Source organism: Gossypium raimondii, chromosome 13 (genome assembly GCF_025698545.1).
Source record: "Gossypium raimondii isolate GPD5lz chromosome 13, ASM2569854v1, whole genome shotgun sequence".
Taxonomy (NCBI): Eukaryota; Viridiplantae; Streptophyta; class Magnoliopsida; order Malvales; family Malvaceae; genus Gossypium; species Gossypium raimondii.
Genome location: NC_068577.1, coordinates 4,499,515 through 4,512,110, shown reverse-complemented (window position 1 = coordinate 4,512,110; position 12,596 = coordinate 4,499,515). Strand labels below are relative to the sequence as shown.

General features: G+C 32.2%; 1 protein-coding gene across 1 annotated transcript; it reads right to left on the bottom strand.

Moving 5' to 3' along the window:
- Window positions 1-1,386: 1,386 nt before the first annotated feature.
- LOC128036032 (zinc finger BED domain-containing protein RICESLEEPER 2-like) lies at window positions 1,387-3,473 on the bottom strand. Its single transcript, XM_052626559.1, has 3 exons — window positions 1,712-3,473; window positions 1,576-1,605; window positions 1,387-1,475 (listed from the first exon to the last, which is right to left on the bottom strand). The coding sequence occupies exons 1-3, from the start codon at window positions 2,388-2,390 to the stop codon at window positions 1,387-1,389; spliced, it is 798 nt and encodes a 265-aa protein (XP_052482519.1). The 5' UTR covers window positions 2,391-3,473.
- Between the last annotated feature and the right edge of the window lie 9,123 nt (window positions 3,474-12,596).

Genomic DNA, 12,596 nt, shown 5'->3' with positions numbered 1-12,596 from the left:
ATTAAATATAAAATATGATTTTTAATAAAATTTATTTTAAAAATAAAATGTGAAATTGATACCAATATAAAATTTCAACACGAATATTTTATGGCATAATTAAGAATTCAATTTTAATATAAATATTCAATATGACTAAACAATTCAATAATATAAATAATATAAAATGTGAAATTTAATTTAATAATATAAATAGTATATATAAATAAAATTATTACTATTTATGTTTAGTGATTTTTTGGATAATTTTGATTTTTATTTGAGAGTAAAGGGTGAGAAGTAAAAGTTTAGGGGAAAATAAAAGTTTTGGGGAATAAAAGTTTGAGGAAAGTAAATAGGGGGAGTAAAATTTTGGAGGGAAAATATTAAAAAAAATTGAAAGGGGGAGGGTTTGGGGTAGATGGGAGGTGGGAGGTGGGATGGGAAGAGAATGAAAGTTTTAGGAGAAAAGTGGGAGGGAGTAAAAATTTTGGGGGAAAATAAAAGGTTTTGAGGGTTTTTGGGAGTAAAATTTTGAGAAAAAGTAAATGGAAGAGTAAAATTTTGGTGGGAAATGAATTTTGGGTAGATTGGGAGGTTGGGAGGGGAGGGGAGTAAAAGTTTTGGGGGAAACTGGGAAGGAGTAAAAGTTTTGAGGGAAAAGTAAAAAAGTTTGGGAGTTTAGGGTAAAAATGTAAAATATTATAGTTTGATATTCGAATTATTCGAATTATTCGAGTTATTCGAATTCGAAAACTCAACTTGATTCGAACTCAAAATTCAAAAAAAAAATTGAGTTGATTCGAATAACTCGATTAACTCAATTTGTTTAACTCAAAATTCGAATTTTTTTCGATTTTTTCGAGTCGAATCGAGTTTTGCTCACCCCTATTTAGGGGTGAGCGTTCGATCAAATCGAATCGAATCGAATCAAAAATTTTCGAGTTAATCGAGTTTTCGAATCTCATTTTATCATCCTAACTTTATATGAAGTTTTATCGAATCGAATCGAGTGAGATAGAAATCTAATCGAATCGAATTATTTGTTCGAGTTAAGTTTAAAAATAAAATAAAATTATTGTTTTTATTTTATGTAATTTTCAAAAAAATTCTTTAAAGTTTTAAACATAATCATACAACAAAAATTGAAGTAAATAAGTGAATAAATAAAAGTAACATAACATCAACCCAAATAAACATCATGATTCCAAATAAACAACAAAAATAATACAAAAGATTATAATAAAAACATAAGTAAATGTCCAAGTAAATAGCATGAGTCGAAATAAACAACATTATAATAAAAAAAACAAAACATAAGCAAAAGTCCAAAATACAATAGAAACATACACCAAAAGAACACAACAAAAGTCCAATTAACCAACAACAATAACAAACCAAACCAAACTAATAACAATAACACATCGGTTCAAAACCATTATAGAAACGTTTAAGTTTTTTCTTGTGCTTGAACACCGTTGATAATCTTGAAACATCTAGTAAAAGTATTGAATGAGTTAGTTAAATGATAAAAAATTGTTGCAAAAATAAATTAAATAAACATTTAACTTTATAAACTAATACTAAGTATGTTACCTTCTTGATCTTCGGGTATTTTGGATAAGTCTAGCAAATTTAAAAACAAAAGTGTTAGTTAAATTATGGGAATGCTTACTATCACTAATATAAAGAATACAAAAGCTTATTTTATAAATTAAAATTTATATATTACCATCTTCCATTGTTTGAAGTTCATCAAAATAATCTTCAAGATTGATGGCATCATTAGATTTCCGAAGCCAATCTAGTGTGCAAACCAAAGCTTCGACCATGAGAGGAGTTAGAGAACTTCTAAAACTATCGAGAACACGTCCACCCGTGCTAAATGCACTTTCCGAGGCAACTGTTGAGATAGGAATAGCAAGAATATCTCGAGCCATTTGTGCAAGAATAGGGAATCTAGGACTGTTCATTTTCCACCATAATAGTAAATCAAATGAACTTGAATTGTTTACTTCTTCATCCTCACCCAAATATCTATCCAATTCAGATTTGCTTTCTAATCCAACTTGTTTCTTCTTCTTAAGGTATTTTTGTTTGGCCAAGCCCGTTTTCATTTCTGACTGATCTATTTCCATTGAACTGCAAAGATTTATCGAAGAACTAGATCTACCTTCAAACAATTCAATTCTCCCAGCATTAGAAGAATACTCATTGAACAAGCAATGCAAATCTTTATCAATCATTTTCATAATGTCATTAGCAACATTAGGAAAAAGCAAGTTGACCCCAAAGTCCAAAAAACTCATTTTACATCGCGGATCAAATATGACCGCCAAGTAAACTAGCATGTTGATCTTGTTTCCTTCACCCCAATACTTATTATATTTCTCTCTCATTTTGGAAGTCATAGAAATTATATCTAGATCTCCACAATCTTGCCACCCATCAAAAAGACAATGCACATCCGTCAATACTTCAAAAAGTGAATGAGAGGTAACATGCAAAGATCCGGACACCTTCAATGTAAGATGATAAAAAGGCTCTAATACTTTTATAATTTTTCAAACAATTTCCCAATCATCAAATGTAGGAACTCCATCTCCAGCAGTAAGGTCAAGAAAAAAATTATGGTCATCATGTACATATGAATCAAATGTACGCTCATATTTTTCGGCCACCTTTAACATCATATATGTTGAGTTCCATCTAGTAGGCACATCTAAACACAATTGAGCCTTACTATCTATCATTTCTTCTTTTGCCCGCTGGTTGAATTTTGTCAACCTCGATGGTGATGCTCTTATATACCTCACAGCACCTCTAACTCGATCCATAGACACAGAAGCATCCTTAATACCGTATTGCACAATGAGATTAAGAATGTGTGCAACACATCTCATATGAATAAATCTTCCATTTGCAACAGAAACATTTCGATGATTCAATTTCTTTCTCAAATATTCAATGGCAACACTATTGGCGGATGCATTATCAACTGTAATAGTGAAGACCCTCTCAATCCCCCAATCTCGAAGACATTTTTCAATGGCTTGACCTATGCTTTCACCTCTATGAGCGGATATTGGGCAAAAATTTATAATCCTTTTTTGCAACCTTCACTCATCATCCATCCAATGTGCTGTTAAAACCATATAAGATATCCTCTGCAATGAAGTCCAAGTGTCTGTCGTCAAACAAACTCTACTTGTATCTTTTTCAAAACAATTCTTCATCACACTCTTCATGGAGTTAAATAAATCAAGACAATCCCTTCTAATTGTCCAACGAGATGGAAGACTAAACCGTGGGCATGCTATAGAAAGAAAGTATTTGAAACCCTCTCCCTTTACAATTTTAAAAGGTAGTTCATCCATAATTATCATACGAACCAATGCTTTTCTAGCAGCATCTTTATCAAACACCCAAGTTGATAAATCCGTTGTTTCTTGGCTAACCTTCACAAGTGTTAATTCTGATTGCTTCGGATTAGAAGTATTACCTCGAGGTCTTTTTAGGCATGCTTTCAAATGGTTATTCAAATTCGTTGTAGAACCCGAAGTTGTTTCCATTGTGTAAGTAACATCACATGGATTGCACCTTGCTCTCTTCTCCCCCTCTTCAGTCACAAATTTGGTGAAATGGTTCCAACAAGCTGACCTTGGAATAATCTTTTTTCGAACATTTTTCTGGGTTGTTGTTTGATCATCTCTACTTAGGGAAGAATTTTGTGAACTTTGAGTTGAACCATCTCGCTTTGGATCACTCATCTACAAGTAAACATTTGTTGCAATCAGTAACCATGACCAAAAATTGGTTTAAAATCAAACTTAATAAATATGAAAATATCTAGACTTATTTGGTAGAACATCTAATTTGGCCAGCATTTGCATGCAATGAAGAACAAAACAAAAAATGCAGTACATTTTATACAGTACAAGAATAAAATTGTAATGATCAAACTTTGTTGTGAAAATCATACATTTTATGCAGTACATGAGTAATGTAAACTACAAAAAATGCCTATTCCAGTGTATTCATTTGAAAAGAATAAAAGGAAAAACACATTGCAGTGCACAAATAAAACTCTCACCATTCTAAGAAATTTAATAAACTCAATGATGACACTAGCAGCACTAAGGAAAACTACTTATGCTTTGTGCAGGAGTTTCTATGATGGGCTGGAAATGCCTTTGCCAATCTTCCCAAGTCATCTTGGATTCCTTCAAGTTTAAAGATATATATAGCTGCTTACCCTCCTATCACCATCAAAATCTGACTCAAGTGATCATAAATTAAGATGGCAAGGGTTCAATTGGTTGTTTGCTATTAGGTTAAGCTAATTCCCCAGTGCTAGGGAGGGAGCTGTTTTATAGTGTATTCAGTATTCTTTTGCTAAATTCTTGGCTCCACAAACAGGTATACTAAGCTCATATATACCCATACATATGAAAAACACTCTTAGTGGCTATTTTTGTTTAAAAATTTTCAAATTGGGTATTCTTTGTATAATATATACATCAGCCATCAACAAACAATTTCACATGATGATAAAATATAGATGAATATAAACCAAATCCCATTTACAAAAGCAATTCAACAAAAGAAGGGTGACCTAATCAGCATACAGGACATGAATATTTCATAAAAGTTGAAGTGACCAATAAGTAATGGGTACCTGTGCATCTCTTTGGATGTTGGTTGTATCACTCATTATGGCTTTGGCAAATACCAAAATCAATAAGTTTTAGAGAACCTTTTACAAGAAGGAAGTTAGCTAGCTTCAAGTCTGAATGTACAATACGTTCCTTGTGTATAGTGTTGACAGCTTGAAGTATTTGCTGCAAATTGTTTCAACAAACTAATGAATATTCTACATTTTCTCAATATAAAAAATGACCCTGTATAAATAGCAAACAACTATAAACAAGGAAACATAACCTATCCCTGCTTCCTAATAATAAAAGAGTAAAAATGAAAAAAAGAAAAATCAACTCACTAAAGAGTAAAGATGATTTGTAAGATAGTTTTAAGATAAACCCAGAAGGATTAAAAAAGTAAGTCATTGAAAAGAAAAGAAAAAACCCACCTTTTTTCGATGGACTTGCTGCATTTCGTTAAAAAAGTATCTCAACAGAGAATTTAAACAAAAAAAAAGGTGAATAAACAAAGTGAAAACTTTTTTATACAAAAACTTTTTTGTTCTGCTGTGCAATACAGGTTTTCCAACTTTAGCTTGAGAGTTGAGAGTAGTCTTCTAAAGTCTAAACCACAAGCAGACAAGCTGACAAGTGCAACTCCAACAAAGAGGGAAGTTTGAATGTTACCTGTACCCAATCAATTGCTTTAGAAAGATTCGCAGAGGCGGAGCTCAAATCAAAGTCGGAGCCGTCAGCACTCAGCCGTGGAGGATCAGAGCGGAGGTGGATCGGTGGAGGAGCCGAGGAGGGGTGGACCGGAGGTGAAGATTTTCAGATTGGGGAAAAAAGGGAGGAGGGAGGGCACAGGCTTAGTTAGGGATTTTGGAAGTGATTTTGTTTTAACTTTTAATTTTTAAATGTAGTGTTTTTTAAAAATAAAAAATATATGTGGTGTATTTTAAAAATAAAAAATATAGTTTATATTCGAATTATTCGAGTTATTGGAATTCGAAAATTCAACTCGATTCGAACTCGAAATTCGAAAAAAAAATTCGAATTGATTCGATTAACTCGATTAACTTGATTAACTCGATTCGAATAATTCGAAATTCGAAATTTTTTTCGATTTTTTTGAATCGAATCGAATTTTGCTCACCCCTACCCCTATTACATGGTTGATGAAAAGTAAACGTCGTCACAGGTCGTTTATTTTTCTGATGGATTACTTGATCACTATTTGATAGTGATTGACTTTTTATGAAGGAAGATATAATGATTACTATTAGATAAAATAATATAATATTAAGAGAACGAATATTATCCCAAAAAGATCAATGATATCCTATGAGGGTATCACACTTATGATAAAGTCATTGGACAAGTACTTAGTAGTTGCTTTCGTAATGGTATGTCATTGAGGAGAGCTCAATCACAATATTATAGTGGAATGACTTCATGACTAAATGAGTTTATAATTAATAGACGAAAAGCCAAAACTTAATTATAAATCTTTTGATCATCAACTACATATATCCAATCAGTCCCTTTGTTAGCTTGTTGAAACCATAAATGAATTGTGTCTTTGAATAGAAATGAACAAAATAAATAGAAAAAGAGAAATAGGAAACATTCATGAATGATTATGTTCTTCTTCGAAATGGAGAAATGAAATCATTTGGAAGTGAATGCAGGTTTCAAAAATAGAAATAAAAATAAATATAAAATAGAAATTTGCAATCCTATATGGATTACTTAAAAAATAGCGGAAGAATGAGTTTATATTTTTGGACTATTTTGAAACCCGAAAATTAAAATAAACCATTCGGTTATAGTGAACATGTTGAGTTGTGAAATATTGAACATATTTTCTCGAAATTTTACCAGGGGCAAAATCATCAAAATTTTGGTAAGGGTAAAATAGGGATGAGAAATTTGTTTATATATAAATATTAAAGTTTATTTTGGGAAATAGAAAAACTAAATCAAGTTGGATTACATTACAGAGTACTGGGTCAAAAGGGCCTAAGAAGTACTAGTACTTGGACCTGAGGTAAGAGAGGCCTAAAACCCCTCATGTGACAGGAAAGGGATGACAACCTAGTAGAAATACTAGGGTGTGTCGTCCACCCGTCTCCTACTCTAAGTAGAAAGTTGTTTTTCTATTAAAAATAAACCATTACAACTTAACAAAGGTTCTACGCTCTCCTCTTATGAATAAATGGCACCTATAGAGCTATTTACACAACTTTAAGATATTATTATTATCAAAAAATACAAAGTTTATTCTCAACTATTACATATATTTTTCCGGAATAACAATTCTATCATATTCTATTAAGAAGAGAAAATTTTCGTTTTCACCCCAAAAGGAGAGAAAATTTTTTCTAGTTCCGTGTTTCGATTCAATTGGTTCAAGCTAAAGGTGCTTATGGGCCGGGCGACCCGGCCCGGCCCGACGGCCCGCCAGAAATATGGGAGGGTTTGGGTAAAAATATAGGCCCGAAATATGGCTTGGGCAAAAAACGAGGCCCGTTTAGAAAACGGGCAGACCTCGAGCACCACTTTTTGGCCGGGCCTGCCATTTTGACCGATATAATAAATATATTTATTTTTAATTTTTAAAATTTTAAAATACTTTTAAAATACTTTTTTTAATTTTTAAAATAAATTTTTGGTATTTATTAAAAAAATAGGACGGGTAGGTAGGGCTTATGATTTTTCAGGTAGGGCACTGGGCAAAATTTCAGCCCATATTTGGTCGGGTAGGCCCAGCCAAAATTTTTATGGGCCCGGCCCGGCCCATGAGTACCTCTAGTTCAAGCCCACACTGTAGTACCCCTAACCCGAATCCATCTCTAGAACAGGGTTACGAAGCATTACCAGAGTTTACAAATTAAACATACAGAAAATGCAAACATTTCATATCATATAGCATTCATGTCAAAAACTGATTAAAATAATACATATTGTCTCTTGTAAGAGCCCTCGAAGCCCAAAATACACATTAGAAACAGATCGGGACTAAATAAAAAACTTAGAGAATTTTTCAGAAACACTTAAAATTTTCAACACTACAGGGGTCACATGGTCGTGTGACTCATACGTGTGACCCAAGTTAGTATACTCACACAGGCTGGGACATGGCCGTGTGTCCCTATTTCGAATGCTCACACGGCCTAAGACACATTTGACTCGTAAATATTAAATAATAATATTTACAAACTTACTCGTCGAATTTGGTGGCCCCAAAACCACTGTTTCCGACACCACTGAAAAACGAGCTGTTACAATATATTTTGATTTAAATCTCATATATTATTTTCCAATAAATTCTTAACTTCAAGTACCGAAATTTAAGATTCAAGCCCACACTGTAATACCCCTAACCCGAATCCATCTCTAGAATAGGGTTACGAAGCATTACCAGAGTTTACAAATTAAACATACAGAAAATGCAAACATTTCATATCATATAGCATTCATGTCAAAAACCGATTAAAATAATACATATTGTCTCTTATATGAGCCCTCGAAGCCCAAAATACACATTAGAAACAGATCGGGACTAAATCAGAAACTTAGAGAATTTTTCAGAAACACTTAAAATTTTCAACACTACAGGGGTCACATGGTCGTGTGACTCATACGTGTGACCCAAGTTAGTATACTCACACGGGCTGGGACATGGCCGTGTGTCCCTATTTCGAATGCTCACACAGCCTAAGACACATTTGACTCGTAAATATTAAATAATAATATTTACGACCTTACTCGTCGAATTTGGTGGCCCTAAAACCACTGTTTCCGACACCACTGAAAAACGAGCTGTTACAATATATTTTGATTTAAATCTCATATATTATTTTCCAATAAATTCTTAACTTCAAGTACCGAAATTCAAGATTCACTATACGCAATTATATGTGTGGGTCTCCAAATCCCACAATGTACTGTAATGATACTATAATTATTTGATTTTATATTTATTTCATTCTCACTAAGATAAAAACAAAACCCTTTACTTATGTAGTAGGCCCAATTTGCCCGGGCCCAAATAAATTAAACCAAATAATTAACAGTCCAATTACATGCCAGGCCCAATACATAAAGCCCAAAATTAAACCAAACCCAAACCCAACTAAACCCAACAGGCCCAAAAGGCCCAAATCAAAACTTAGCCCAAAACACATTTTCAGAAAAAAAGTAACCCTAACCCTAGGTGCACCGCACCTAGGGTCGCCCACTTGCCCTGCCAGTCGCCACCGCCGCGCGTCTACCACCGCCATGGTCACATCACCGTCCCCCACTTGCGCCGTCACTTGCAAGACACGCAAACAACAGAAACGCAACAAAAATAGCAAAAATAACATGTAATTTAGGCTATAAAAAGCCGAATATCTTTACTATAAAAGGGTTTGGTTCTCTATTTTCTTTTTCGAGCATTTTAGAAAATAAAAAAGCAAAGAGTACTTAAGGTGATTTTTATTTTTCGGTTTAAGATCTATTTTCGTTTTTTTTTGTTTTTCTTCTATATTTTTATAAATAAAAAAAGAATAGAAAAAAAAGAAAAGAGAAGGTACCTGAATCTGTTTGCGCCGTCGGAGACCCCTTGTCGGGCGTAGGATTCGAGCTCAAAAGAAGTTTCGAATCACCCCTTTCTGGCAGCCCATCGGTTTAAAAGGGATTCGATTTGTGCTACGAAAACCGAGGTTGAATCGCCCTTTTGCATAGCAACGCCACACGGCTACGGTGGCGCTTCTGGTGGCCTTCTGACCGAAACCTTGGCCGGATTTGGGGAAGAGAAAAGGGGGAAGGGTTTTCTTTGATTTTTTTAAGTGGTAGCTGAAATGATTTTTTTTTGCTTAAATACCCTAAATAAAACGGTGCCGTTTTGCAACTAGGGGTCAGGTGCCAAAACGACGTCGTTTTGGCCCTGACCCGCAACCCGACCCGTCCACCCTCAGGATCCACGTGTTTCTGCGGTGATGGGGATATTTGCGCGCGAGGTCCCTCATCTTTTGCGCCTTAGTGCAATCTGGTCCCATTTTTACTTTTTTATTTGGCCGCGTTATTTTCCGCGCATTTCATTTCAGTCTGCGCTAAAACGCTACGCATAGGGCTTGGGATATTTTCCAAGTCAGCCCTCCGTTCTTTGAGCGCATTATATTTAGGTCCTTGGGGACCCTTTTTTTTTGTTTATTTGCGTTTTAAACCCCGAATTTTGTTTTAAAATTGGATTTAGCCTGTTTGTTTTATTATTTAGTTATTTTATTAATAATATTAGAAAATTAGATATTATTATGATTATTATTATTATTTGTAATTGTTATTATATTATCATTTATGTTTACTTATTTAAACTTCAAATATATTGGTCTTATTATATATTGAAATTATTACTTGCTTATTTATATCTTTTTATTTCAAACTTTGTTATGTACATATATACATATATGCATTCTTATATGTTTATAATTTTATTCATTTTCTTTATTGTTATCATTGTTTTACTTAATATTTCTTTATTTATTCATTTATGTGTCTATTATTATTATTTTTTTAAAATGTTTAATTTTATTTGTTTATTTATTATTATATATAATTGGTTTGTCTTTTTTATCATTATTTTTTATTTATTTTTGTTTTTGCTCGTATTATTTTTATTTATATTATCATATTTATTATTCCGTTATGCATGTTAACACCATACCTCAAAAAGGAAAATTTTTTTAAATAAGGCAATATTTTGCGTTTGGAAATTCGAGAAAACGTGCCCTAACGTGCTGGGTTTCAATTTCTCGTTTGGCCAAATAGTCAAATATCCTTTTAAAATTTCAAATTATGGGTTTTGGGAACCATAAGGTAATCTTGGTTTCGAGTGTTTAAAGTATCGTATCCTAACGTGCTGGAAGTGATATTCTTTCGAAACAAGAGGATCCTAAATTTCAACTCATATTATTCGAAAATTTTTTTAGGATCGTATTTTTTAAAACTCTTCAAAGTTTTCAATCTTCGACACTAAAACGCTAATTAATCAATTTGGTACCAATTTTGGGCGTTACGAGGGTGCTAATCCTTCCTCGTATGTAACCGACTCCCGAACCAGTTTTTCTGAATTTTGTGGACCAAAATCGTTATTTTAATAAAACCAAATCGTTTATTAAAAACAATCACTTTTCGAGGTGATCCGATCACACCTCATCAAAAAGGATTGGTGGCAACTTCATTTTTGTTTTCATTTTCAAAATCCAAGTCAACCCCGTTTTACAAAAAAAAAAAAACGGTGTCAACAACTTACTTTAACGCAGGGTAAAATCCATATGTTTCCTTCAATGTATTACAATGCATGATCATCTCTCTAAAAAAACACTTGATGAGATAAAAGTTAATGATCATTCAAAGTCAACTAAACATATAAACATTGTAAGTAACAAAAGATTTGATTTCTACTTCTAAATGGTTGGAGACCTCTTAAAACCGACCAAAGATCTCATAGACCATAGTCATATACGATTCAATTTAACTAGACATATTTAAAGAGTAATTCTATTATGACAATTGTTTTTCTTTAAATATTCCTTCCTTTTAAAAAAATTATATTCTACCAAAAGTTTGGTTTTTTCTTTTTAAAATTAATATATTTTGTTAAAATCTAAGTTCTTTTCGTGATTGACCAAACCAAATATTATATATATTCTTCTTGTTGGGATTTGAAGATATTTTCTATAAAATTATTATTATTTATTTACTCTTTTTATAATATTCAATCTCCTACTCAATTGTGAAATTGATTTTCTGAACAATCTCATTATATCTGCTCTAGTCTCTCTTCAATCCATAAACATGAGGATAGTACACTTTAGCGCACTCGAACCCACGTCCTCCTACATTAACAATAATATCTATATCAATCGAGCTAAGACTCAATCGACAAACCATTAATGATTTAACTACGAAGAAATTAAATAAAATCAAATAATATATGGAAGGGAGCTTTCGATTACAAAAAAAAAGTACTCACTGGCTTTGTCTTTGAGGTGCTACCCTTTTCTACTAAATATTAGTTATTTATTGCCTAAATTCGTTGGTTGAACTGATTTTATTAATTAATATTTTAATATAAATAGCCTTTATAATATTATTTCATATAATATAAAATAGGGTAAATTGTTAAAATAGTTACTTATGTTTCAATTGTTATATTTCAGCCACTTATGTTTGAATTGTTACATTTCAGTCACTTATGTTAAAGTGTTGTAACATTTTAGTCACTGAGCCGTTAATTGTCGTTAACGGTAAGCTGATGTGGCACGTTAAATCATCATTTCAAATAATTAAATTATACAATTGATCCCCATATTTTTTTATTTTGAGGAATTTAATTTTTTTACTTTTATGTTTCTTTTAACTTTCCTTTTTTTTCATTCTCTTCTACTTCTCCTCTATTTTCATCCCTTCTCCATATCTTTTAACGTAGAAAAATACATAAAAGAAAAAATGGATAAATTTTAAGAAATGAAAACATAGAAAAATTAAGTTAAAAGAGACGGAGAACGGAGGAAAATAGAAGGAGAAAGCAGAAGAGAACGGAAAATTTAAAAAAATTCAAAGAATATAAAAGAAAAAATTTAAATTGCTCAAAAAATATAGGGACCAATTATATAATTTAACTTAAAATTTTCGTTTGAATTGATGATTAAACGTGTCACATTAGCTTTATTGTTACACTGCTAACGGCAATTAACGTTCAGTGATTAAAATGTTACAATACGATAAACGTAAGTGACTAAAACTTAACATTTTAAACATAAGTGACTAAAATGTAACTGAAAGAAACAAAAGTGACTATTTTGATAGTTTACCTTATAAAATAATAATTAACTGTAATTTTTTAAGTAATCGACCGTAATCTATTAAAGAAAGAAAGATAATAAAACTTAATGTTATTCATAATTAATTAAATTGGTGTTACAAGTT